Source organism: Artemia franciscana, chromosome 15 (assembly GCF_032884065.1).
Source record: "Artemia franciscana chromosome 15, ASM3288406v1, whole genome shotgun sequence".
Taxonomy (NCBI): Eukaryota; Metazoa; Arthropoda; class Branchiopoda; order Anostraca; family Artemiidae; genus Artemia; species Artemia franciscana.
In genome coordinates, this window is record NC_088877.1 from 2,265,537 (window position 1) to 2,292,279 (window position 26,743).

Here is a 26,743-nt window from a genome sequence, read left to right on the forward strand (position 1 = left end):
TTTATTTTCCCTCCCATTTCTAAGACATTAATCAGGATAGGACACAGTTTCTAGGTTTTTGAAATTTATCACATTACATCCTGTTATTGAAACAGAAACCTACTTCTCTGCGAAATTTCTCATACCCCTTGTTTATAAGAACATCTCATACTCCCTTACAAGTTGAAACTGTTCATTATACTTTGTTCATCATAAAATGATTTGTAGATCGAAGGGACTAGACTTATGCAACTCCGTCGTAAGGCGTTAAACCTTCTAAGTTTTGACCGTACTTTAATTTTTTTTTTAACATAAGCCTTTTTCATAATTCTTATTATTATTATTACTTTTATGACTTGACATTTTCAAGACTGAAACCCTCTGAGTTTTCACACATATGGAACCCTCTCCCCTATCACTCTATTACAGGGAGGCATCAGAGAGATGCCTCCCTGCAGGAGGCATCTATTGCAGGGAGGCATCAAGACTTCGGGGGGCATCACCGTCTCCGCTAACTTTTCCACAGTTAATCCTTACTTTAATTCAGGGACTTTTTAGACTATTGGAAGACACCGCTGTCTCCCCAACTTTTCCACATATACGGGACCTTTTCCCCCATCACTCCACTTCATTTCAATATTTTCTAATAATTTCGTTTCCTTTATTTTGTCCATCTTAGCCTTTTTTTTTACTTTGAACAGACTTAGCTTCTGCGGCTCCGTCTAACGGCATTAAGCCTTTTAAGTTTTGCTCGTGCTTTCAAGTTTTTGTAAAAACTTTTTTCGTATTTATTTTTTATCACTTTTTATAGATTGACATTTTTGAGAATAAAACCCCTGAGTTTTCCACACCAATGGGACCCTTTTCCCTTTCAATCTATTTCAGGATGGCTTTTTAAGGGGGATCTGGAGGACATCATTGTCTTCCATTGATTTTCCATACATATGACCACTTTCCATCACTCTACTTCAGAATGCATTTTAAAGGATTAGGGGACACTGCCGCTACCTCTAACTTTTCCACAAAATACAAAACTCTTTTCACATCACTCGATTTCATTTCAATGTTTTCTAATATTTTTGCACTTTTGTTTGTCAATTATGTTATTTTTCAGATTTGAACAGACTTCACTTATGCGGCTGTGTCTTAGGGGTGGTATTGGTCATTGCGACTGACCTGTTTAGGGGATGGAGCCTGCAATTGTGCCAGACTGGGACGGACCAGTTTATGAGGGGGAGCTGAACATTTAAGGTGCAGTTTCATGAAACCACATCTAGGTTAGGGTGCAGTTTCATAATCAGCCCTTAAGTCCCCAAGCGCTTGCCCTTCCTTCACCATCGTAGCAGTCGTCCACGTGACGTTTCTATGGTGCAAGGGCACTCCTAAGATAAAATGACGGTTTTAAGAAATATTAGCTTAATTTTTCTGCTTTTTAAAATCTAGTAGTTCATTTTTTTTTCTATTTTACTGTTTCATTTTTTGCTTTTTGTTTTTTAATTTAGTTCATCAATTTTAGTTATTTATATTTTAACGTTCTATTTTTGGTTTTTCTAAATTTAGTATTCCTTTTTTCAGAATTTAGTGCTTCATTCTTTTATTTTTCCACTTTCTGTTTAAGTTTCTCGTTTAGAGAATGAGAAATGCTTCTACAAGCTTTAGACAAGAAGTTTAACCAGATACAAAATAAGTTTAAATGGATGATCTAGACCACCCAATGAGTCCCTTTTAAATTTTCCACGAAAACTTCTGGCATATAAAGTACCCTGGTCTGAAAAAAAAACATTTTGCCTACACCGCTCTTTACATAGGCAGCGCTAGTACGCAATAGCGCTATGGCTCTGATAAATTTATTAGATTGCTGTCAACCCTACAACCAAATGTCTCATCCACAACCATGCCTACATTTCTGTTCACGTCTAAATTTCCAAGGAATTCAATGCTCACACGCGATTGCTCCCGGTGAGGCTTCAGCTCTAAACGATTATTCCTAGATCTAATTCTTTTAAAGAAATCTTTTAAACCCCTTAACATAACGACTTTTTTGCTAACTTCAAAAAATTTCTAAATAAACTCTTTTCTTCTAAGTATGGTTTCCTCGTCTGTTTTGAAATTATATAGGGTCTCATATGTATGGAAAAGTCAAGGGGGATTGCGATGTACTCCAACCTTCTAAAAAGCCCCTGAAATAGAACGAGGTGAAGAGGCTGTAGATTTGAAGTTTTTAGGAGAAATGACGGTCTCCCGTCATTTCCCGTCTCCAGTACTCTCAAAAGCGCCCTAACGTAGAGTAAGGAGAAGGAGCCATGTATATGGAGAAGTTAGAAGAGGCGGCGATTTTGCCAATTCTCTAAAGAAAAAACTGACGTAGAATGAAGAGAAGAGGCCGTACTTCTGGAAAAGCCAGGGGGCACGATTACATACCCTAAAGCTCCTTAAAAAATCTACTCTTAAATAGAGTGATAGAGAAAAAGTACTCAGATATGAGTCGAAAAGAAACGAGTGTAAGCCCCGAAAATAACATTCCATGGAAACTAAAAAAAAGTATTAAAAAAGCTTATATTAAAGAAAAATGAAGGTACGGTCAAAACCTACAAACAATCTGAAAAATTTTAAGATAGACAAAACAAAAATACAATAAAATTATTCGAAAATAATGAAATGAAATCGAGTTATTGGGGAAAGGGCCTCGAATATGTGGAAAAGTTAAGAGAGACGGCGGAATCCCCAAGTTCTCTAATGAAGACCCTGAAGCGGAGTGAGAAGAAGGAAACATATGTGTAGAAAAGCTAAGGGAGACGAATTTCTCCCCTAAGGCCCTTAAAATGGCAACCTTGATATAGAGTGATGGGGAAAAGAGTACTGTCGGGCAACTCAGGGTATGTGAGTCCCAATAACGCCAATTCATGAAAAATAATAATCCATTAAAAAAAAAAAAATTAGGAAACTATGAAAAAGGTTTATATTAAAGGAAAAATGAAAGCAAGGTCAAAACCTTGAGAGATTAACGTCCTGAGCCGGAGTCACATAAGCTAAGTATGCTCAATATTAAAAAATTATAAGACAGACAAAATAAAAGAAAGGAAAACAATAGAAACCAATAAAATGAAACTGAATAATGGGGTGTAAGGTCAATAGAAAACAATAGAAAACAAATGAAACTAATTAATGGGGTGTAAGGTCCTGTATGTGTGGTAAAGTTAAGAAAGACGATGATATTTCCCAATCCTCTAAAAATACCCCATGTTGTAGAAATAGAAGTATATAAATAGGAAAATATATGAAAAGGATTTATATTAAAGTAGAATGGAAGAACAGGAGAAAACATAGAAAGGTTAGTACTCTAGGACGAAGCCACATAAGCTGCGTCCATTATATCTGAAAAAAAAATGTAATTTGGGCAAACGAAAAGAAAAAGAAGTATAAGAAAATAATAAAAAGAAGCTGAGTGATGACAATAAGGGCCCCATATGTGTTGAAAGTTAGGGGAGATGAAGGATTTCCTCAATCCTCCTAAGAGACCCGTGAAATGGAGTGACGAGAAGGGGCTGTATGTTTGGAAAAAGTTAGTGGAGACAATGATGTCCCCCAAGGTCCCCGCAAAAAAAAAACGCTCTGAAATATATTGACAGGTGAAAGAGCCACATATGTGAGGAAAATTATGGGGTTTGAGTCTGAAAAATGCCAATCTACAAAAATAAAGACATGGAAAAGATTTATATTAGAAAAAACAAAACAAAAGCGCGGTCAAAACCAAAAGGGATTAACGCCCTAAGACGGAGCCACATAAGCTAAGTTTGTTCCATCTGAAAAATGGTAGACAGAATAAAAGAAAGATACATAGTCTTCATTCAGAGTTCGTTCAGTTAACACCTCTTTTTGGATATTAACCTTTCAATTGAGTAAGGCTTCAACCTGTGATTTCCCTAGAGACATTTATTATAAGGCTTCAACCTGTGTGAGTTCCCTAGAAACATTATTATCCGATTGTTTAGGTTTATTTGCTATTGACATTTTTACTACGTGAATTTGAAATCGATACTTAAACATTAAATACGTTGGGACTTTGAACTTGATAAGTACCTGCAGTGAATTTCTGACCTACAATAAACTATCAAGATTTTGACATGACAACCGGTTTAACGGACTATGCTTTTGGATTGTCTTTGGGACTCGTAATATGGGTGAGAAACTGATATTAAATGCAGTATTGAACTTCATTAGCAGAGTGCTTAACGATGGCATTAAAATGGAATCAATTATCAAATCAGCGGTAGGCTACCATGACCATGAGACAATTATACTAGCTAAACGAATTCTCCATACAGAACTTATTGAGCCTAATAGAGTAGTAATCCGTGCCAAAGATGAGGACAATATTCTCGAAATGTCAAAAACCTTGGTAAACGCCGCGAAGCAAAAAGTGAACATTCCTAAATTCGTGATATTCAGCCCCTGTGAAGTTCCCGCAATAGGCGATGCCGTTAGCGCCACAGCTATTTCTAAAATAAACGAAATGTCTAGGAAGTTGGACGGTGCTCTAGCAACGCTAACCCACCCTCAAATGAGCCTGCCTAAGCCCTCTCAACAATCCTTAAATTGTGCACCCCCCTCAAAGCCGTCATACGCTGTTATGGCGAAAAACCCACCAACTGACCTTAAAGGCCCAAACGAACGCAAGGTTTTCTTGGACTCCATATGCCAGAACTCTGTGGAAGACGTTATGGAATTAAAGCGCACCAAAAACGAGTGGAAACTTGTCGTTCGAACTAAGACAGAAGCCACGAAAATAGTTGAAACTATGAACACATCAAGCCCAAGTCTAAATGCCTCATTAAAAGAATCTGCTTATATCGGCGTGGTCAAGCGCGTGCTGGAGGATATCGATCGTTCGAAGCTCGAAGAATTAATACCAAAATGTACGAAGGTAACCCAGTGTGGAAAGTCGAGAACGTATAAAGTATATTTTCAGACGTGGAGTGATCTTGAAGTTTTCCTTAAAAACTCGATTAGAATTGGCTACGAACGATTACAAGCCGAAGACTTTGTCTTCCTTCCACGCCGTTGTTTCAACGGCGTTGTTCATAGGCCATCTAGCTTCCAACTGTGACAATCCATCAACATGTTCAAATTGTGGCTCGCATGAGCACATTTCCACACGCGAAGCTCCCTGCTCAAAACTCTCTTTTTATGTACAGTGTAAAGTGCCGGGTCATACCTGCTACAGTATTAGTTGTCCCAAAAACAGGCAACTACAGAAATCATGAGCAAGTGCTATAGTTTCATTTCATAGAACATCAATGGCTCGTTCATTGAGAAGCTCCCGATCCTTAGTGATTTAAGTGTCGAACATGATGTAGTGTGCATTCAAGAGCACTTTATTACCGTTCAAAGTGAAAACCTGCTAGAACTGAATCATACCACTAAGGCCTACAAAGTCCCAGCTAAACAGAGCTGCAGCCGAGGAAGACCTTCAGGAGGCCTAGCTACATTTGTTCGATCATGTGTTCTGTCCAGTCTATTCGAAAAGTCTGACAATTTTCTCTTAGTACGAATTGAAAGTTGTGTATTTATTAACGTGTATTTGCCAACAGATTATAAAGATGAGCGTTCAGAACGTCTTTTTGCCCTTTTTTGTGAGAAACTAAATTCATGTATATCTAAAATTAAGCGCCAGGGTTTTTCTTGTGTAGTAATTGGAGATTTCAACTGCAATATTTCTGAGATTTCTTCTCTACAATCATCTCGTACCTCTTTGATTAAGAATCTTTTTGGTGATTACCTTGCTGTGGTAGGAAAAGATAGGGATTATACATATATTCACAGCTTCTCCAGTGTGTCAAATCTAGACCATGTTGCCATTTCTCATAATTTAACTGTTAAAAATGTTAGGGTAGTAACGGACTATCAAATTTCTAACCACCTTCCTGTCTCGTCTTCTGTACATATTGTCTCATCGAATTGTCACCAAACCCGCCAGGAAACTCAACAGCCTAAATTTCGTCTTGATTGGCTTAAGGCTGATAAGCAGCTATTTGCTCTGGCGACAGAAAAATTCTTAATAAAATCCGTATTCCCTTTAATCTCCTCCAAAAACCGAAAGATCTCTTTAAAGAAGAAGTCCAAATTCGTCTCAATATTTATTGTACTGAAATTTGTCACGCTCTCCTTCATGCTGTGAGGTTAGCGGTACCTAAAGTAAAAGTTCGTAAAGGGATGGTGCAAAAATGGCCCGAAAATCATTCGCTGGTAGCCGCTTGTCATCGAGCAAAATTCTGGTTTTCGGTATGGAAAGACTGTGGGTGCCCAAGATCTGGTATCATTAATAGCATCAGACTGACTACGAAGCGTAGATTCTCGAAGGAGCTCTCCCTCCACCGCAAATCTCTCGTTGATATCTATTCCGCCCGTGCAAAACAGGATTGAAATTTTCTTTTCAAGTCTGCATCTTTGGCAAAGCCTACCCCTCTGTTGTCGCCGTCTGAAATCCCTGTCGAGGATTGGCATTCTTATTATGCGAGTGAATTTGCTGCTCCTAACCCCCAGCTTGTAGACATGTACGAGAGAGAATTGGATGAGTTCCTTGATAAGCTTCCGCACGGTGATTTTGTTGTCAGTTTAGAGTCCGTTATTCAAGCAATTGGTCGGTTGAAAAATAAGTCTTCTTGCGGAATTGACCGTGTTAGCGCTATCCATATTAAACATGGTGGTTCGGTTCTCGCTATGCATCTTTCGCTTCTTATGCAGATGATCTTCACGCAAGGTGTTGTTCCCTCATCCTTCTGCGTAGGGGATTTTACCCCCATTCCGAAGAAAGGGAAAAATGAAATCAAATGCTCGTCTTTCCGCCCCATTACAGTCGCCACATCCTTATGTAAACTATTCGAGCTTCTATTCATTAATGAACTGGAAACTAAATGCTACACCCCGACACGTCAATTCAGATTTAAGCTCCGCACTGGTTGTGCCGATGCCTAGACGGCTGTAGTGAGTGTGCTACTCGATGCGGATTTTTCTGGAGAGAGCATAGTATTAGCTAGTCATGACATCAGCCGTGCATTCGATTCACTCATATACGCTGCAATGTTATTAAAAGCTTCAAAACGAGGTCTGAATCCCTGCATAGTTCGATCCCTACGTGATATGTACTCGAGGCTGTCCATTCGCATAAAGCTTCCTCCCGACAAAAATTTGCCTTCCCGGCCTCTTGAAAAATTGATCCCCGTTTTGAAAGGTGCCCGCCAGGGAGCTGTCTCTTCCCCTCGTTTGTTCAATAATTATGTTCTTGCAGCACAAGATAAATGCCCAACCTCATGCATTCTTTCCTCTATAGACAACTCCTTAGTATGCTACGCCGACGACGTCTTGAACTTAAGTAGAACATTGCAAAAGGCTTCTGACATTTTTGAAACGCTTAAAACCGAATATCTAAAACTTTGCCTCAGTTTTAACCCTGAGAAAACCGAGATAGTTCTCGTCAATTGGCAAAAACACACCACACGTGCCTTCACTGCTTTTTGATGAAAATCTTGTGAATACTGCTGACCACATAAATTACCTCGGAATCCCTATTGGCTCGTCTCTAAGGCATACACGTCTTCCACTGATCAGACACCTCAATCGACAAATCTCCAGCTCGTATGCTTCCATAGTCTCTGCTAAATTCCGTTTTAGCCACCCCCTCCTTGCCAGCCTATATAACGCTACTGTTTTACCTCATATTCTGTACCTGGCACCATTTTGGAAACTATTCTCGAAGGCTGAATTGTCTAAAATCCGTGCGCTTTTCTTCCGTTTTGCTAAATACCTCCTACGTTTTCCTCCCTGGTACAGAAACTCAATCCTCATTAAAAAGTATTACATAACTGACCCTCATGTTGCAGTTGAAAATTTAATCAAAAGACACACTATTAAAATAGTAGATCACGATTGGTATAATCTCCTTTTACAACAGATCTGTTCTCGTTTTATTCATTTCAGTGCTATTTTGTTTGCCCTTTTATTAGTTGAGTCTCTTTCTAGTTATGTCTCTTCTGATATGTTCTTATATATTTTCTTATATTTATGTGTTCGTACTCCGTCTTTGTCATTTTGTATGATTGACGGGTTTTCAAATACATAAATAAATAAACAAAATAATGAAATACAGTCGAGTGAGGGGGAAAGGGTTTTGTATCTAATAAAAAGTAGGCGAGATGACGATGTTTACCAAAGCCCCAAAAAAGCAACATCTAAATAAATTGATAGGAGAAAGAGTCTCATATATGTGGACAATTTTTACTTGTGCAATAAAACAACCTTTTCTCAATGAATGCATAAGAACTTTATAGAAATAAAATCATTTGCCATCATTGAATCAAGATGGTAGGGTTGCATGTCCTCCTTTTTATTACAATGAAGTAACCCACCACTCGAAATATCGTTGAGATTGAGTAATTCAGTTTTGCAGTTTTCAACAATTTTTTGTGACTGTGTACGTTTTAATTTCGTTGGCAAACCATGTAGAACTTTTATATTCTTAGTTACGTTTTTTTTCAAATATAAATAGAATTATCAAACATTTCGTGGTATTAAACAATAGTAGGGAGCAAATCTGCTCAATACCGACCGAAACTCTAAAAAGTGGAATTTCTATACCAATAGTTACATCAAAGGAATTGAATTTTCATGCTGATTTTAAATGTGTAAGTTTCATCAAGTTTAGTCTTACCCATCAAAAGTTACAAGCAAGAGGAAATTGGCCATATTTTAGAAAATTGGGGGAAACATCACCCAAAAGTCACAGAATCTTAACAAAAATCACACCCTCAGATTCAACTTATCAGAGTACCCTCTTGTAAAGGTTTCAAGCTCTTATATATATTAAATAAAAAAAAAAAACAATTTTTTTTTAACTGAAAGTAAGGAGCGACATTAAAACTTAAAAAAAAACAGAAATTACTTCGTATATTCATATAAAAAACTTTTTCATATTTATTTTTTCATCGTTTTTTTATATTTCTAGAAAATCCTGCAATCCCTTCATGGAAACTTTCTTTCCCCGTGTAAAATTCCTCGATGGAAAGCTCCCCCAACATATCTCCCTCTTCTCAACCCCTCCCCAACAAAAAAATCACCCTGAAAGCGTCTGTACACTTTCCAATAACCATTACTATATGTAAGCACTGGTCAACGTTTGTAACTTGTAGCCCCTCCCAAGGGGACTGTGGGGGAGTTAGTCGTCTCCAAAGACGCAGTTATAAAGTTTTTCGACAACGTTGAATAAAATGGCTATCTCAGAATTTTGATCCGGTGACTTTGGGAAAATAATTAGCGTGGGAGGGGGCCTAAGTGCCCTACTATTTTTTGGTCACTTAAAAAGGGCACTAAAAATTTTCATTTCCGTTAGAACGAGCCCTCTTGCAACATTTTAGGACAATTGGGTCGATACAATCACCCCTCGGGAAAAAAACAAAAAAACAAAAAACAAATAAACACGCATCCGTTATCTGCCTTCTGGCAAAATATACGAAATTCCATATTTTTGTAGATAGGAGCTTGAAAGTTCTACAATAAGGTTTTCTGATACGTTGAATCTGATGATATGATTTTCGTTAAGATTCTATGACTTTTAGGGTGTGTTTTCCCTATTTTCTTAAATAAGGCAAATTTTCTCAGCCTTGTAACTTTTGATGGGTGAGACTATACTTGATAAAAACGATACATTTAAAATCACTATTAAAATACAATTCTTTTGATGCTGCTATTGGTATCAAAATTTCATTTTTTAGAGTTTTGGTTACTATTGAGCCGGGTCGCTCTTTACTACAGTTTGTTACCACGAACTGTTTGAAAATGTGGAGTTTTGTGTTTTTTGTGAAGACAGATCACGGATGCGTTTTTTTCAGGGATGATTGTATCGACCTGTCGCTCCTAGAATGTCGCTAGAGGGCTTATTCTAACGGAAATTAAAGGTTTTAGTGCCCTTTTTAAGTGACCAAAAAATTGGACGGCATCTAGGCCCCCTCCAACGCTGATTTCTTTTCCCAAAGTCACCGTATAAAAATTTTGAGATAGCCAGTTTGTTCGGCATAGTAAAAAAAACCAATAATTATGTCTTTCAGAATGACTTAATCCCCCCACTGTCCCCAGGGGGGCTGCAAGTTACAAACTTTGACCGTTGTTTACATACAGCTATTGTATTTAGAAGTGTACCGACGTTTTCAGGGGGACTTTTTAGAGTTGAGGTGGGGGATGGGGTTACTTGGAGGATCCTTCTAAGGAGAAACTTATCACGAGAGAAGAGAATTTCGATGAAGGGGGCGCAGGATTTTCTACCTTTATTTTAGAAAACAATGAGAAAATGAATAAAAAAAAATTTTTCAGCCGGAAGTAGGGAGTAACATTTAAAACTAAGACGAACAGAAATTATTACGTATATAAGGCGGCTTGTCTCCTCCACAATACATCGCTTTTTACCCTAAAGTAGTTTTAGCAATTTCAACTATTTATTCTACAGCCTTTGTGATTCAGGTGTCATTCTTAAAAAATTGGGACGAAATTCAAGCTTTAGTGTAAAGAGCGAGGTACTTACGAGGTGGCAAACCCTTCTCATATACGTAATAAAAATATACAAATGTAGAAGTTTGTTACGTAAGTTAATTAGTTACGTATATTCATTATTAACAAAAACTTTCGTAAAAAAAGCTATAGTTGCCTTTTTAAGTGACTAAAAATTTGAGGATAACCATGCTTCCTCTCCCAATCGTTTAATTCCAAAAATTTTTGATCAAAACTATGAGAAAGACATAGGCTATAGCCAAAAAAAGTAAACATGCAAATTTCGTTTTAATTATTTATGTGCGGTGAGCCAAATCAAAACATCCAAATCAAAATCAAAAACCTTCAGAAATTAAATAAAAAAACGATTTTTTTTAACTACAAGTAAGGAGCGCTATTAAAAACTTAAAATGGACAGGAATTATTCCGTGTGTGAAAGGGGTTGTCCCCTCTTCAGCGCTTCGCTCTTTACGCTAAAGTTTTGATTGTTTTAAAAAGTAGAGTTGTGTGAAATTCAAACTTTAGCGTAAAGATCGACGTGTTGAGCAGGAGATAATACCTCATACGGGATAATTTCTTTTCGTCTTAAGTTTCAATGTCATTCGTTAGTTGCAGTTGAAAAATTGTTTTTTTTTTATTGAAGAAAAAGTAGACGCCAAGACTTTTGTATCAGAGACGAAAACAAAACATATAAATGACGACCAGTTCACTGTAGTATGTACAAGCTAAGGTTTTAGTCAATGATTTGTCTTAAGTTGGGTCTTTCTCTGCCTCCAGAGTTTTGTGTGTGAGGAGGTTTATAAGCCATGTCGTCTGCACTGCCATCTGTTTTGCCAGGAGTCTCAGGAAATAAGAATTTCTGTTCGCTTTTTCTTTCAAAGGAAATTTCAAAATCACATTGATTGACAAGTTTTACTTGAGCAATACAAACAATCTCACCTCAATACATGCTGGGCACAAAACTTATGGGAAAGAATAGTTTGCCATGATTGAGTCAGGGTAGAAGGGTTGTATGTCTTCCTTTTTACCGCAATGAAGCAAAACATCAGTCGAAACATGGTTGAGATTAAGAGATTCAGTTTTGCTGCTTTTAACAACTTTTTGTGATTCTCCACGCTTTAATTTTGTTTTTGGCAGAGCATATAGAACTTTAATATTCAAAAGTACTTTTTTCCAGTATAATTAGAATTATGAAAAGTAAAAGTCAAGATTTTTTGTATTTAAAATGAAAAAGAAACATAAAAATAACATCCATTTCATTGTATTACGTACGAGCCAAGATTTTAATCAAAGACTAATCTTAGGTTGGGTCTTTCTTTGCCTTCAGAGTTTTGTGGATGAGGAAGCTTATAAGCCATGTCGTCCCCACTGCCATCTGTTTTATCCGCAATCTATGGAAGTAAGAATTTCTGTCTGCTTTTTCTTAGGAAGGAAATTTTACAATCCCCTTGATTGACCTTTTTACATGAGCAATACAAACAATCTCTGCACAACACATGCCAGGCTCAAAGTTTATAGGAATAAAATTGTTTGCCTTGATTTAATCAGGATAAAAGGGTTGTATGTCTTTCTTTATACTACAATAAGGCAGCCCATCAGTCAAAACATGGTTGAGATTAAGAAATTGAGAAAACCTAAATTACTGTCCTTTTATTATAACGAAATTGTTATTTAAATTTTTGAACCATGTAATTATGATTAATTATTTCATTTAGATATTATTATTATTATGGAATTCTTTTACCTGTTTAATAAATTCCTATTTATTAATTAATGAATAGTTATTTAATTATATTTATTTATGAACTGTGTCCTCTACTTGATTGTATTAAAACTGAAATCTAAAAAATCACAAAAGAATCAAAACTGTCATATTATTTATTTTAAACTCTGTGCCCAAAAAATTTCTTAACCCGGGGTAATTCCCACCACTCTCCCTCCCCTACACTGGATCTGATAGCTGATGCTAAGGAAAATCTTTTCAAATTGCAGCTACTTTGTTTACTTCATTAGATATTGATAGTTATATCGAAAGCAAATTGATGTAAATTTAGAATCTATTTGCTTATTTCTTATGTGACACTCTTATGCATACATTTTTTTTATCCAAAACTTTGGTAAATTAGTTTATATGGTAATTAAGAGTAGAAAAGTCACATTAAAAAGTAAAACTGCTTTAAATATCCATGGGCCATAGCAGCTCAGTTGATTATAAAACGTACCTACCTTGTCAAATAAATGCCTGGATTTATTTTTTGTCAGTGAGACTTTTTTCAAAACATATTTTCATTATTTCATAATATATTCCTTAACATGGCAAATACTTACTGTTAGAGTCTTTTAATTTGACAACTGAGACAACTACCAACTGATATAACTGCCTCGTACTTATTTATGTTAGTTGTCAGAGCAACATAGTCTTTTCTAAGGATAATCATCTTCTACAGGTGCTTGAGCCTTATTGTTAGGTTGAGTTGGGTTACTTTCTCCACAGTCTTTGTGTTTTAGTTCTGTATATCTGTATAATCAGAACTAGAATACAAAGACTATGAATGAAGTACTAGGTAGCCAAAAAACCGATTTGCAGAATTTGAAAATGGTCAAAAAAATAATCTTTACAGGCGGAATTCAAAAATTTTTCATTCATTAAAGTTCAGAGTATTGATTTTTTTTAACCTTATACCATCAATCCCTGAGTAGATAAGGAACAATTATGTTAACAGATCGGAAACAGACACTCACAGTTGTTACTTCGGTTGTTATTGTTACAGTCGGTCTATTCAGGAAAAATCTTCCCTCTGCAGCAGCTGGAGCTTTGATGCTAGGTTCAATTAGGTTGTTATCTTGGTTGTCTTCAAAAAGTTCAACTGGCCTAAAAAATTGTCTTTAAAGGAAAAACATTTTTTTCAGTAGCAAAATCAAAACCAGAAACACATTTTATTCATTAACAAAATTAGAAGCAGCTTGCTTGTATGCTTAAACTAGCTGTTACTGTGAAGATAAAAAAGAAAATATATCTTAACAGAAGGTGAAAGAATATGTGAAGATAATTAAACAAACAAAGATGGTTGGCTTTCTAAACCAAAAAAGTGCGTAGTAAAACACGAATATAGCTTAAGATCGTTTGTTTTCTGAAGAGTGTAAAGAATTTTGACACACATTCAAAATTGGCCACGATTTTATTTTTCTGTTGTGCCTGGTACACCTATACTGGGCTCATTGGCAATTAGATGGAGCCTCGTGCAGTTGTTTAATATTTTAGTACACAATTCTTTTAAAGTATGTTAAAACTTGAACCTCTTTTATTAGTTTCAATGCTAAAGATAATCAGTAAGAGAATATGAATAGGACGTTAGTTTCTCTGTGTAAACAAGGTGTCGGCATAGCCACCACTTACTAAAATCATTGAACAGAAAAAACGATAATGATGGTATACGAACATTGGAGGCAAATGTGTGTTAACCAGAGCCTTCTTCCCCTTTTTACAGTAAAGACAGTCAAAATAGTTAAATATTGGTATTTTTTAGAAAGTGTCAATGATTTATTGATAAAATATCAAATATTTAAAAACAAAACTGGGAGGTAACATTAAATTTAAAAGCATCTCCCCAAACCCCCACTCTTATGTCTCAGTTTCACCTCCATTTCCAATATCTTTGAAAACGACTGCTCAAACTCAACGGGCAGCAATTTTGAAAAAGCGGCATCTCCAAGCCATAATGAAACTTTATTGCAAATAGCGAAGGATTATACTCCTGTATTTTCTGTTTTTTGTTTTAATATTACTTCTAACTAAATTGAAAAAAAAAACTTAAATTTAGTTATTTTTGGAAAGCTTTTCAAATCACGCCCATATTTAAAAGGTTATTAAAAAACAATCCTAAATTCTTAAGATGAAAGCATAAAGCTCAGTTGAAACTTAAGAGGAATTAAATTGCAGCTTCGTATTTTGTGAAGTTTATGTGTGTATCATAGTTTCGAAAAACTGTTTCAAATAGACTAGCTCATGATATTTCCTTACAATTTTATTCTGGAAACAAATTCTAGACTAATAAAGAAAACTGATGCAGTAAAATTCGAATAGAAGCATTGAAACAATTCACTGATAAATAAATTCAAACAAGAATGTACATATCCGATAAGTATCCAGCCACATAGCCTATAATGTTACACTTTTTAATCGTCCCAAGGTTTCTATTTCAAAAATTCAATCTAAAATGCATTTCCTGGATGTTATATGACACCTTTTAATGGTATTGCGATGTCAAACTGCATAATCCAACTAAGTACGGCAATAATCTTTCAAAGGAGCTCTTAAATACTCTATTTAGTTATGTTGAAGCGTGTGCTCGTGCCAATGTGCTTCTTATTGTTCCTGTGTAAGATTAAATAAAAAAAAACTAGTTTTTTGTACTGAAATTAAGGAGCAACATTAAAACTTAAAACGAACAGAAATTACTCCGTATATGAAATGGGTTGTCCCCTCCGCAGTCCCTCGCTCTTTACGCTAAAGTTTGACTCTTTGCCACAATTCTACTTTTTAAAACAATTAAAAACTTTAGCGTAAAGAGCGAGGGACTGCGGAGGGGACAACCCATTTCATATACGGAGTAATTTCTGTTCGTTTTAAGTTTTAATGTCGCTCCTTACTTTCAGTACAAAAAACTAGTTTTTTTTTATTTAATTTCTGAATGTTTTTGAATTAATGCATGTTTGATTTTGGCTCTCCGCACATAAATTATTGAAATGAAATTAGTATATTAATTTTTTTTTGGCTAAATGGCTTTCTCTTAGTTTTGATCAGACGATTTTGAGAAATAAGGGGTGGGGAAGGAGGCCTAGCTGCCCTCCAATTTTTCGGTTACTTAAAAAGGTTACTAGAACTTTTAATATTCAACGAACGTTTTTATTAGAAAAAATATACGTACCTTAAGAATTAACTTACGTAACAAACTTTTATATTCTTATATTTTTATTATGTGTACGAGGGGGTTTGTACCCTCGTTAATACCTCGCTCTTTACACTAAATCGTAAGTTTTGTCCCAATTCTTTAAGAATGACCCCTGAATCAAAAAGGCCGTAGAATAAATAGTTGAAATCACTAAAAATATTTTAGCATAAAGAGCGAGGTATTTATCTCCTCCTAAATAGCTCGCTCTTTACGCTAAAGTATTTTTAGAACCCCTCATATGCGTAATAATCTCTGTTCGTTTTAAATTTCAATGCTATTCCTTACTTTCATTTGAAAAAACGTTTTCATGTTTATTTTTTCATTGTTTTTTTTTATAGTAATGCTAGAAAATCCTGCGCCCTTTTCATTGAATTTTTCTTCCCCCATGACATATTCCTCAAAGGAAAGATCCTCCCACAAAGCCCTCTCCCATCAACCCCACCCCCCAAACCAAAAAATCCCCATGAAAACGTCTGTACACTTCCCAATAACCATTACTATATGTAAACACTGGTCAAAGTTTGTAACTTGCAGCCCCTCCCTCAGGGATCGTGGAGGAGTAAGTCATTCCCAAAGACATAGTTATTATGGTTTTCGACTATGTTGAACAAAATGGCTATCTTAAAACTTTAATCTGTTGACTTTTGGAAAAAATGAGCATGGGAGGGGGCCTATTTGCCCTCCAATTTTTTTGGTCACTTAAAAAGGGAACTAGAACTTTTCATTTCCGTTATAATGAGCCCTCTCGCGACATTCAAGGACCACTTGGTCGATAAGGTGACCCCTGGGAAAAAAAAACAAAAAAAAACAAACAAACAAATAAACACGCACCCGTGATTTGTCTTCTGGCAAAAAATACAAAATTCCACATTTTTATGATAGGAGCTTGAAATTTTTGCTATAGAGTCCTCTGATATACCAAATGCGATAGTGTGATTTTCGTTAAGATTCTATGACTTTTAGGGGATGTTTCCCCCTTTTTTCCAAAATAGGGCAAATTTTTTCAGGCTTGTAGATAGGAGCTTGAAACTTCTATAGTAGGGTCAAGTTATATATTTAGAATCAGCGTAAAAATTCAATTCTTTTGATGTATCTTTTAGCATCAAAATTCCGTTTTTTGGAGTTCCGTTTACTATTGAGCCGGGTCGCCCCTTACTACAGTTCCTTACCACGAACTGTTTGAAAAGAAAATAATTCGGTATTTGTAGATAGGAGTTTGAAACTTCTATAGTAGGGTAAACTTATATATTTAGAATCAGCGTAAAAATTCAATTCTTTTGATGTATCTTTTAGCATCAAAATTCCGTTTTTTGGAGTTCCGTTTACTATTGAGCCGGGTCGCCCCTTACTACAGTTCCTTACCACGAACTGTTTGAAAAGAAAATAATTCGGTATTTCGGGGCTTCTGACATTATTACTCCTTTGCGGAAGTTAGGCTCAAAATTGAAAAAGGATTATATTTTTTCTCTGGGCCCCTTCCACCTCTTAGTTCGTTTATTTTCCCGTTAGTTTTCACCTGTTTTCGCTTTATAGTTGTGTTATCTCTTAGCAGTTCTTTCGTTAGTTGAGTTATGGTTGTGGTATATATGTTTTATCGCTCGTATAGTTGTGTTATTTTCGAATTATACTCCATAATAGAGAGGCTCCGAACACCCAGCATTGTATATTAAACTCTTAATTTGACGTTTTTTTCTAACGTGACCAGATTCGTCCTGCGCCCTTTTCATTGAATTTTTCCCCCCATGGCATATTTCTCCAAGGAAATATCCTCCCACATAGCCCCCTCCCTCAACCCTACCCCCAAAACCAAAAAAATCCCCCCTGAAAACGTCTGTACACTTCCCAATAACCATTATTATATGTAAACACTGGTTGAAGTTTGTAACTTGCAACCCCTCCCCCAGGGACTGGGGGGAGTAAGTCATCCCCAAAAACATAGTTATTATGATTTTCAACTATGCTAAATAAAATGGCTATCTCAAAATTTTGATCCGTTGACTTTGGGAAAAAAATGAGCGTGGGAGGGGGCCTAGATGCCCTCCAATTTTTTTGGTCACTTAAAAAGGGCACTAGAACTTTTCATTTCCGTTAGAATGAGCCCTCTTGCGACATTCTAGGACCACTTGGTCGATACGATGACCCCTGGGAAAAAAAAAAAAAAAAACAAAAAAAAAACAAATAAACACGCACCCGTGATTTGTCTTCTGGCAAAAAATGCAAAATTCCACATTTTTGTAGATAGGAGCTTGAAACTTCTATAGTAGGGTTCTCTGATACGCTGAATCTGATGGTGTCATTACAGTTCGTTACCACGAACTGTTTGATAGGGGCAATTATATACTGTACAGCACTCCTGTGTGTAATCAAGTATGCACTGTACTAATTTTTAATGATGACCATAGTTTTCGGTGAAAGTAAATGCTTGTAAAGCAACGTCGCAAAAATTTTGCCAATTCAAAAATATTGACAATCGTAAGAAGTCTTACCCATTGTTTTACTTACCTATTGATTTATCCAGTTGGGACGTCAGGATGGAGAGTGGATATGCCACTTCACATGCCTTATTCCGATTGGTTTTAATGCTTAGTATTTCAATGGGAGAATAATATTTCTGGACAGATGATGGATGATGGAAGATGAAATGGAGGATGGATGAATAATATATTGTCCATATCATTATTCTTGTTGAGTATAAACACATTCAATGGATTAAATCCAACCAGAAAAGTATTAGGGCCCAAAACTACATAAATGTTACTGAATTATAGATTATTTAACTTTGAAATATAATGCAGTTCTTGAGAAAAAAGTAATGCTAACGTCATCATTTATCAGATCAACACGCTACTTTTTTGAGCATTTTGAACATGCATAGGCTATTGTTTGTCTTCTTGGACCCCAAATTTCTGTATAACTATGATTTGCAATCCTGATCTGCCCAAAATCAAGCAGCAGCACGTATTGAATCTGATGATAATAGTTTGTCATAGAATGGTCCACTCAAGTTGTCCCTTTTTCATTATTCGAGACGCGTAATCAAAATTTGAGAAAATAATCAACGATATTGAAAAAAAGACAGATATTTGGGAAGGTTTAAGTCTGTTAGTTTTAAAGCGGAGGAGTCATCATATTTGTAGGGAGTTAAATACAACTGGAAATTATATTATCAATAAAAATGGAAAATAATAGTCCACTTCGGCTTACTTTAACCTTCTTAAAAAAAACTTCCAATTAGTTAATTTTAGGTAGTCTTTAAAGTTATGCCAGGAAAAGAAAATAACTGTTTATAAATTTTTACATGATGTTGTTGTTAATAGATTGCCTTCATCCTAGATTAGTGGGTTGAGAAACTGCTTGAATAAATACAATTCCTCAAGAACTCAGACGCCTAAGGTGATTGAATTTAATAAACGAAACTTCTGGTACAATATTAGCTCAAATGTATCTTATCCTATTCTCGATTTGCAAATGAAAAATTAACTAGTTGCAATAATATTTCCCCTTATTTTTTAAATGGAACAAATTTTTTACTAACAGTTTTTATTCGAAAGATTAAAGATTATTAGATGTTATCAAACAGTTCGTGGTAACGAACTGTAGTAAGGAGCGACCCGGCTCAATAGTAACCAAAACTTTAAAAAATTGAATTTTGATATCAATAGCTACATCAAAAGAATCGCATTTGAATGCTGATTTTACATATATAAGTTTCATCAAGTTTAGGCTTACCCATCAAAAGTTATGAGCCTGAGAAAATTTGCCTTATTTAAGAAAATAGGGGGAAACACCCCCTAAAAGTCATAGAATCTTAACGAGAATGACACCATCAGATTCAGCGTATCAGAGAACCCTACTGTAGAAGTTTTAAGCTCTTATCTACAAAAATGTGGAATTTTGTATTTTTTGCCAGAAGACAAATCACGGGTGCGTGTTTATTTGTTTGTTTGTTTTTTTGTTTTTTTTTTCTTTTTCCCAGGGGTCATCGTATCGACCAAGTGGTCCTAAGAATGGTCAAAGAATTGGGACAATACTTACGATTTAGTGTAAAGAGCGAGGTATTAACGAGGGTACAAACCCCCTCGTATACATAATAAAAATATAAGATTATGAAAGTTTGTTACGTAAGTTAATTCTTAAGTTACGTACATTTTTTACTAATAAAAACATTCGTTAAACATTAACAGTTCTAGTTGCATTTTTAAGTAACCGAAAAATTGGAGGGCAACTAGACCTCCTTCTCCAACCCTTATTGCTCAAAATCGTCTGATCGAAACTAAGAGAAAGCCATTTAGCCAAAAAAAGAATTAATATACAAATTTCATTTTAATAATTTATGTGCGGAGAGCCAAAACCAAACATGCAATAATTCAAAAACGTTCAGAAATTAAAAAACTATTTTTTTTAGCTGAAAGTAAGGAGCGACATTAAAACTTAAAACGAACAGAAATTACTCCATATATGAAATGGGTTGTCCCCTCCGCAATCCCTCGCTCTTTACGCTAAATTTTGACTCTTTGCCACAATTCTATTTTTTAAAACAATTAAAAGCTTTAGCGCAAAGAGCGAGGGATTGTGGAGGGGACAACCCATTTCATATATGGAGTAATTTCTGTTCGTTTTAAGTTTTAATGTCGCTCCTTACTTTCAGCTAAAAAAATTAGTTTTTTTTTATTTAATTTCTTTAGGAAGGACTAGAAAAATCAAATCTTTCATTATATGTGCTAAAGTTCGACATTTTTTCGTACTTTTTTTAAACAGAATTCTTAAATACAAGGGCCTTACAATTAGAATCGGAACCTTTTCTGAAAGTAATTAAAACTTTAGCATAAAAAAGCCAGTCTCCTTTAAATAAAAAATAGTTTTCGTTCGTTTTCAGTTTTAATACAGCTCCTAAGAAGAAATATGTTTAGCGTAAAAAGCGGAGCTTTGAGGAAAGGGAATTCAAACATCATATACATATGATAATCTGTTTTCGTTTTAAATTTTAGTGTTGCTCCCAAGTTCAGTTAAAAAATACTGAAAAATCTAGCCCCCCCCCATTCAATAAAAATTTTTTCATAAACAAAACAATACTCTCTGAAGATATCACCCCACGTAAATTAACCTCTTTCCTTGAAAATTGTTCCCAGACACTTCTATCCTCGCTAAATATTTCATCCGGAAAATTTCTTGCGGGCACTTTCGCCTGCAAATTTTTCTTGGCTTATTATCTTTTGAAAAATACAATCCGTGGAAAAATATTTACGAAAATCCTCCACCATAGAGAAAAGCTCCCATGGAAAATTAATCAATAGATAATATCTCCTCTGAGAAAAATTCTCCAGACTATTCCAATCTCGTTGAATTTTCCTCCGGAACATCACCATGTCAAAATCGAGAAAGTACAACAAATGAAAAGGAATTCCTTATAGGAATTCTAGCCAACTCCCCTGTTGTAATAGTAATCTTCGGAAAGTTCACCCCATAAAATTTTCCCCTGAACAGAAAATTCTCTCTGTGTAAAATTACCTGTAGTGCAAATTCTCTCTCCCCCAGAGAATATTTTTATACTTCCCAGTAGCAGATGCTATGCGTACAACTTTGGTCAGACGACTTTGGGGGGAAAATGGGTAAGAGAAAGGTTGGCTACCCTCCTATCTTTTTTGTTCACCGTTCAAACAATCCATTTCACGACATTTGAGGATAAATCATTAAACAAGGTCAAGCCAGGAAAAAATATAAACACAATTATTTGGTTTAACTTCTGGCAAAAAACCTCTCCTATAGAGTTTTCTGAAACTGAATCTTATGTTGCAACTCCCACTTTGATTTTTTTATTTCTTGGGATCTTCTCCCTCCTTTTTTTAAATTCATCAGATTTTTTTAGGGTCGTAGCAACTTTTAAGGGAGAGCATTAACCTCCTCAATAGATCCTTAAGACATAATAAAATTTAGTCAAACCTGCTATATTGAAGCGCAAATGGATAGGGTAGGGTGTGAAGCTCTCCAAAGTTTACCCTATATCCAAAATTTCTTCCTAATGATTGACTGTCCCAAAATATTTGCCTTTTCTTTCTCTGACAAACTGGAATTCGCTCATTCAGAAGCTGGAAACAGGTTGGATTTACCGTTTCTGTTGTGGTCAAAGTGAAGGAGGTGAGGACGATATTTGTGAGTCTTCTTATTGGATTAGGAAAAAAGAGTCGCTGCTCCCTTGCTGGGAAATGCCCTTCCGATAAGACAAGAAGTAAAAGCAAAACAAAAACGTAGGCTGAACGTAACCTGAAAAAAACTAAAATTAATATTTTCTTAATTAGACTGTGAAGCAAGGTCTCGAAAAATAAGAGAAGAATCAGAGATGCTAAATCAGCGGCAATTGAAATCTCAAATGGCAGAACATCTAAAATTCAATTGTAAAATATTGTGAACAATCGTAAATCATTGAAAAAGCTCATGTGGGGTCTTTAAAAATTCTATTAATTTATTTTAAGAGGAATAAAAGCTGCAGACTATTTTGATTTGACATTGATCTTTTCTTAGAAGAGCTTTTGTTAGAAAAAAAAATATATAAACAAGTTTTTTTTTAAACTGAAGGTAAGGAGCATCATTAAAGCTCAAAACGAACAAAACTTCTTCCATATAAGAAAGAATTTTTCCTTCGGTCAATATTTTGATCATTACAATTTTTAACTGCATGTTTAAGCAGTTAAAAAAAAGAACAAAAACTTCCTATTCTAGTTAAACGAACATTCTGTTTTAGTAGTCGTTCTCAAAAAATTAGAACAAATGAGTGAAACATTAGCGCAAAAACAATGTGTTGACGAGGGAGTAATACTATCATATATTGAATAATTTATGTTTGTTATTAGTTTCAATGTTGTTCCGTACTTTCAGTAGAAAAACTATTTTTTAAATTATAATTTCTGATTGTTTTTCAAATAATCCCGGTAAGCCAGGCTTAACCTATATTAAAAATTTCTTCTGGACAATTCCATGCTCAGTAAACCCCCCCCTCGCCACCTTCTGTGGAATTTCTGTCAGAAGATCCAGTATAAAGAAGTCTATTTAATATGCTTTCATTTGAAAAGACTTTAAGTTCTAATCAGTTTCCGATCACACTAGAAGTCACTTCAGAGAAATTTTTTCCCGGGAATCCAAAACAGCTGAAAATTTCTCCCGAACAATTCCCGGATCAGCCCCAGATGCAATATTGAGTTAGTAAAAAAACATAAAACAGTCAAGAAGAATTATGTGTAGGATTTCTGTCAAATTGCCTCAGCGTAGAATTTCCTCTGGAAAGTTCAGCCTAGGAAATTTCCTTGCCTGTGATAAACACCACATGGAACAACTTAGACATCAAATATCTGATTGGACGACTTCGAGGAAAAATAGTTGTCGGAAGAGGGAGGGTTAGGTACCCTCCAATCCTTTTGATCACTTAAAAAGTATTTTAAATTTTGAATTTCCGTTTAAATTAACCCTTTTACAATATTCTATGACTATTGGCTTGGTTTGATCAACCCTGGGAAAAAAGGGAGCAAAAACAAATGAACACATATTCGTGATTTTATTTAGGCAAAAATACAAAATTCTACATATTTGCAGTTGTGAGCCTGCAACTTCTAAACTAGCGTTTTTGAATGGACTAAATCTGATAATGTGATTCTCGTTAGGATTTAGTGACTTCTAGAGCATGGTTCTCCCTTTCATAGGCACCGTAATAGCGCTGCCTAAGTAAGGAACGATGTTGGCACGATGTATTATTTTTTTTTTGGTCTTAGACCAGGGTACTCTTAGACCACGGTACTTTGTGTCGCGAAGTTGTACTAGAAACTTCAATAAGGGCTCATTCGATTGAAATTGAATCGGTTAGTGCCCTTTTTAATAGTTGAAAATGATTGGAAGGCAACTAACACCCTTACCAAGCCCATCCTCTCCCCAAAAACATCTAATTAGAATTTTGAGATAGCCATATCGTTCAACGTAGTTGAAAGGTCCAGAAATTATGTCTTTAGGGATGATAAATCCTCTCCACCAGCCCCCGGGGCAAAGGTTTTACGCTTTGCCTCGAGGGCACATGAGGTTTTTACGGAAATTGCTGTCGTAAAAACATCAAAAAGGGCAAATTTGATAGGAAATTGAAACGGCTAGTGTCCTTTTAAATAGTCAATAGTGATTGTATGGCAACTATCCCCCTTCTCGCCCCCAGCCTTTCCTCAAACGAATCCAATCAAAATTTGAGATGGCTATTATGTTCATCGTAGTTGAAAGGTCTGTAAATTATGTCTATCAGGATGACAAACCCCAAGAGCCCTTCGGCCGAAAATTGCAATTTAGGTCCTGGGGCCATATAAGGTTTTTATTTAAAGTGGCGTCATAGAAACTTCAAAAAGGGTTCATTCAATTGGCAATTGAAAGTGTTAGTGACCCTTTTGATGGCCAAAAGTATTCGGAGGGTGACTGATCCATATCCCCGCGCCAATCGCTTCTCCAACACTTCCGGTTAAAATTTTGATATAGCTATTATGTCCAACGTAGTTGAAAAACATGGAAATTATGTCTTTGGAAATGACACCCCCCCCCCAAACCATTATTAAGAGGGTTGCAAGTTATGCCCTTGGGGTATATAAGGTTTTTATAAAAAGCGTTGTCGTAGAATCTTCAAAAAGGGCATATTATATTGGAGATTGAAAAGATTAGTGCCTTTACTTTCAGTCGGAAGTGATCGGAGGGCATATGTCTGCCCCCCATGCCCATCATTTCCTATGACACTTACAATCAAAATTTTGATATAGACATTTTATTCAACGTAGTTGAAAGTTTCGGAAAATATGTTTTTGAGGATGACAGATCCCCCTAAGCCCTCAGGGCAAGGGAAAATTATGTCTTTGAAGATGACAATCCCTCAAAGCCCCCAGGACAAGGGTTGCAAGCTATACCCTTGGGAAACATAAGGTACTTGTAAAAGTGGTGAAGTAGAAATTTCAAAAAAAGCTTATTCGATTGGAGATTGAGAGGACTGTGCCTTTGTTGTTCGAGCTCTCAGAGCAAGGGAAATTATGTCTTTGAAGATGAAAACCCCTCAAATCCCTCAGGACAAGGGTTGCGAGCTATACCCTTGTGGCATATAAGGCTATTATAGAAAGCGTTGTCGTAGAAGCTTGAAAAAGGGCTCATTCGATCGGAAATTGAAAGGACTAGTACCTGTATTTTCAGTCAAAAATAATCGGAGGACAAATGCCCACCCCCAAGACCATGATTTCATAAGACACTTCCAATCAAAATTTTTAGATAAAGATTCAGTTCAACGTAATTAAAATTTTCGGATTTTATGTCTTTGAGGATGACAAATCCTCCCGAGCCCTCAGGGCAAGGTTAATGAGTTATGCACTGGGGGTATATAAGGTTTTTATAGAAAGCACGGTCATGTAAACTTTCGATGGGGATCATTGGATTTGAAAACAGAAGCTCTAGTGGCCATTTTAGATTCAAAGTGATCTCATGGCAGTTAGTAACCCCCCCCCCCTAATAAAAAAAGAATACAAACGTCTTATTGTTTCGAAATGCATCTAATAGAAATTTTAAGATGTTTATTTTATTCAAAATAGTCCAAATACCATATAAGAAGGCTTTTGGGGTTGAAACAAAACCACAAAACCCGGGGATAAGGGTTGTAAGTTATACCCAAAGAACATTTAAGGTTTTTATGGAATGGATGGTTGTATAAACTTTAGAATTGGCTCATTTGGTTAAAAATTCAAAGTACTGGTTCTCTTTTAAGAGTCAAAAGTGCAGCGAGGGCATCAAGCACACCCCCATCTAACCCTATTCATCAAATGAGTCTGACTAAAATTCTGAGATAACAATTTTGATCAAAAGAGTCCAAAGAACATATAACGATGCTTCTAGGGCTGATACACCCCCCAGTGCCCTTGGGATAAAGTTGTAAGTCATGCCCTGGGGACATATAAGGTTTTTATGGAATGTGTGCTCGTATAAACTTAAGATGGGGCTAATTTGATTTAAAAATGGAATTTATAGTTCCCCTTTTAAGAGTCAAAAGTAATTTAAGAGCATCCAGCCCCTCCCCCACCACACTTATCATTTCCCAAAAGGCGTCGAATTAAAATTTGGAGAAGGCAAATTTGTTCACTGTAGTCGAAGAGTCTGGAAATTATATCTTTAAGGGAAAAATTTCATGCACACAGGTCTCAGGGCACGGGCTGATAATAAGAAAAAAAGTTTTTTTTTTTTTTTAGTAAATAACGATGTTGGTACAATGTATAATTTTTTTTTTTTGGTCTTAGACAAGGGCACTTCGTATCAAAGGAGTTGTCTCAGAAGCTTCAAGAAAGACTCATTCGATTGGAAACTAAAACGACTAGTGCCCTTTATAATAGCCAAATGTGATTGGAGGGCAACTAAACCTTCTACATCACCTACCCTTTCTCAGACACATTCAAAAAACTTTGAAATAGCCATTTTGTTCAACGTAGTTGAAAGGTCTGTAAATTATGTCATTGAGGGTAAAAACCCCTCAGCCCTCAGTGCAAAGGTTATAAGTCATGCGCTGAGGGTATATAAGGTTCTTATAGAAAGCGTAGGTGTAAATACTTCAAAAAGGGCTCATTCAACTGGAAATCGAGAGGGATAATGCCCTTTTTGATAGATGAAAGTAATCAGAGGGAAAATGCCCCCCCCCCCAAAAAATCCATTATTTCCAAAAACACTTCAAATCAAAATTTTGCGGTACCTGTTTTGCTCAACGTAGTTGAAAGCTCTAGATATTATATTTTTGAGAGTAACATCCCCCCCTCACAGTCCTCCAGGCATAGGTTATAAATTATGCCCTGTGGTATATAAGGTTTTTTTTTATAGAAAGTGTTGTCGTAGAAACTTCAAAAAGAGCTCATTGGATTAAAAATTGAGAAGGCTACTGCCTCTTTTGATAGTCGAAATTAATCAGAGAGAGAAAGCCCTTTGATTTTTCAACGAAATTTCCTATGAAGTATTTTTTCTCCGAAGTTTCTACGTTGAGGTAAAAACTTCAAAAAGGGCTCATTCAAATACAAATTGAGAGGAATAGTGCCTTCGTCATCAGTCGAAGGTCATCGGAGGGCAAAAGCCCCCTAACAAGTCCATCATTTCCTAAAATACTTGTAATCAAAATTTTGAGATGAGAATTTTTTTCTAAGTAGTTGAAAGTTCCGGGAATTATGATTCCACCCAGGTCTCAGGGCAAGAATTGTAAGTAATGTCCTGGGGTCATATAAAGTTTTATAGATAGTATAGCCATA

At 35.8% G+C, this 26,743-nt stretch overlaps 1 protein-coding gene across 2 annotated transcripts in view; it reads right to left on the reverse strand.

The window, feature by feature from the left end:
• The window catches only part of LOC136036700 (uncharacterized), a 47,728-nt gene that overhangs the window by 11,078 nt on the left and 9,907 nt on the right, over window positions 1-26,743 (reverse strand). Inside the window, exons 2-3 of one of the 2 annotated variants that reach the window (XM_065719018.1) lie at window positions 21,408-21,728; window positions 13,258-13,387 (exon numbers count right to left, since the gene is read on the reverse strand). In XM_065719018.1, the coding sequence (XP_065575090.1) occupies window positions 13,258-13,387; window positions 21,408-21,728 (451 nt within the window). Of the gene's footprint in view, window positions 1-13,257; window positions 13,400-21,407; window positions 21,729-26,743 lie in introns of both variants that reach the window. The other variant, XM_065719017.1, reaches the window with a different exon arrangement.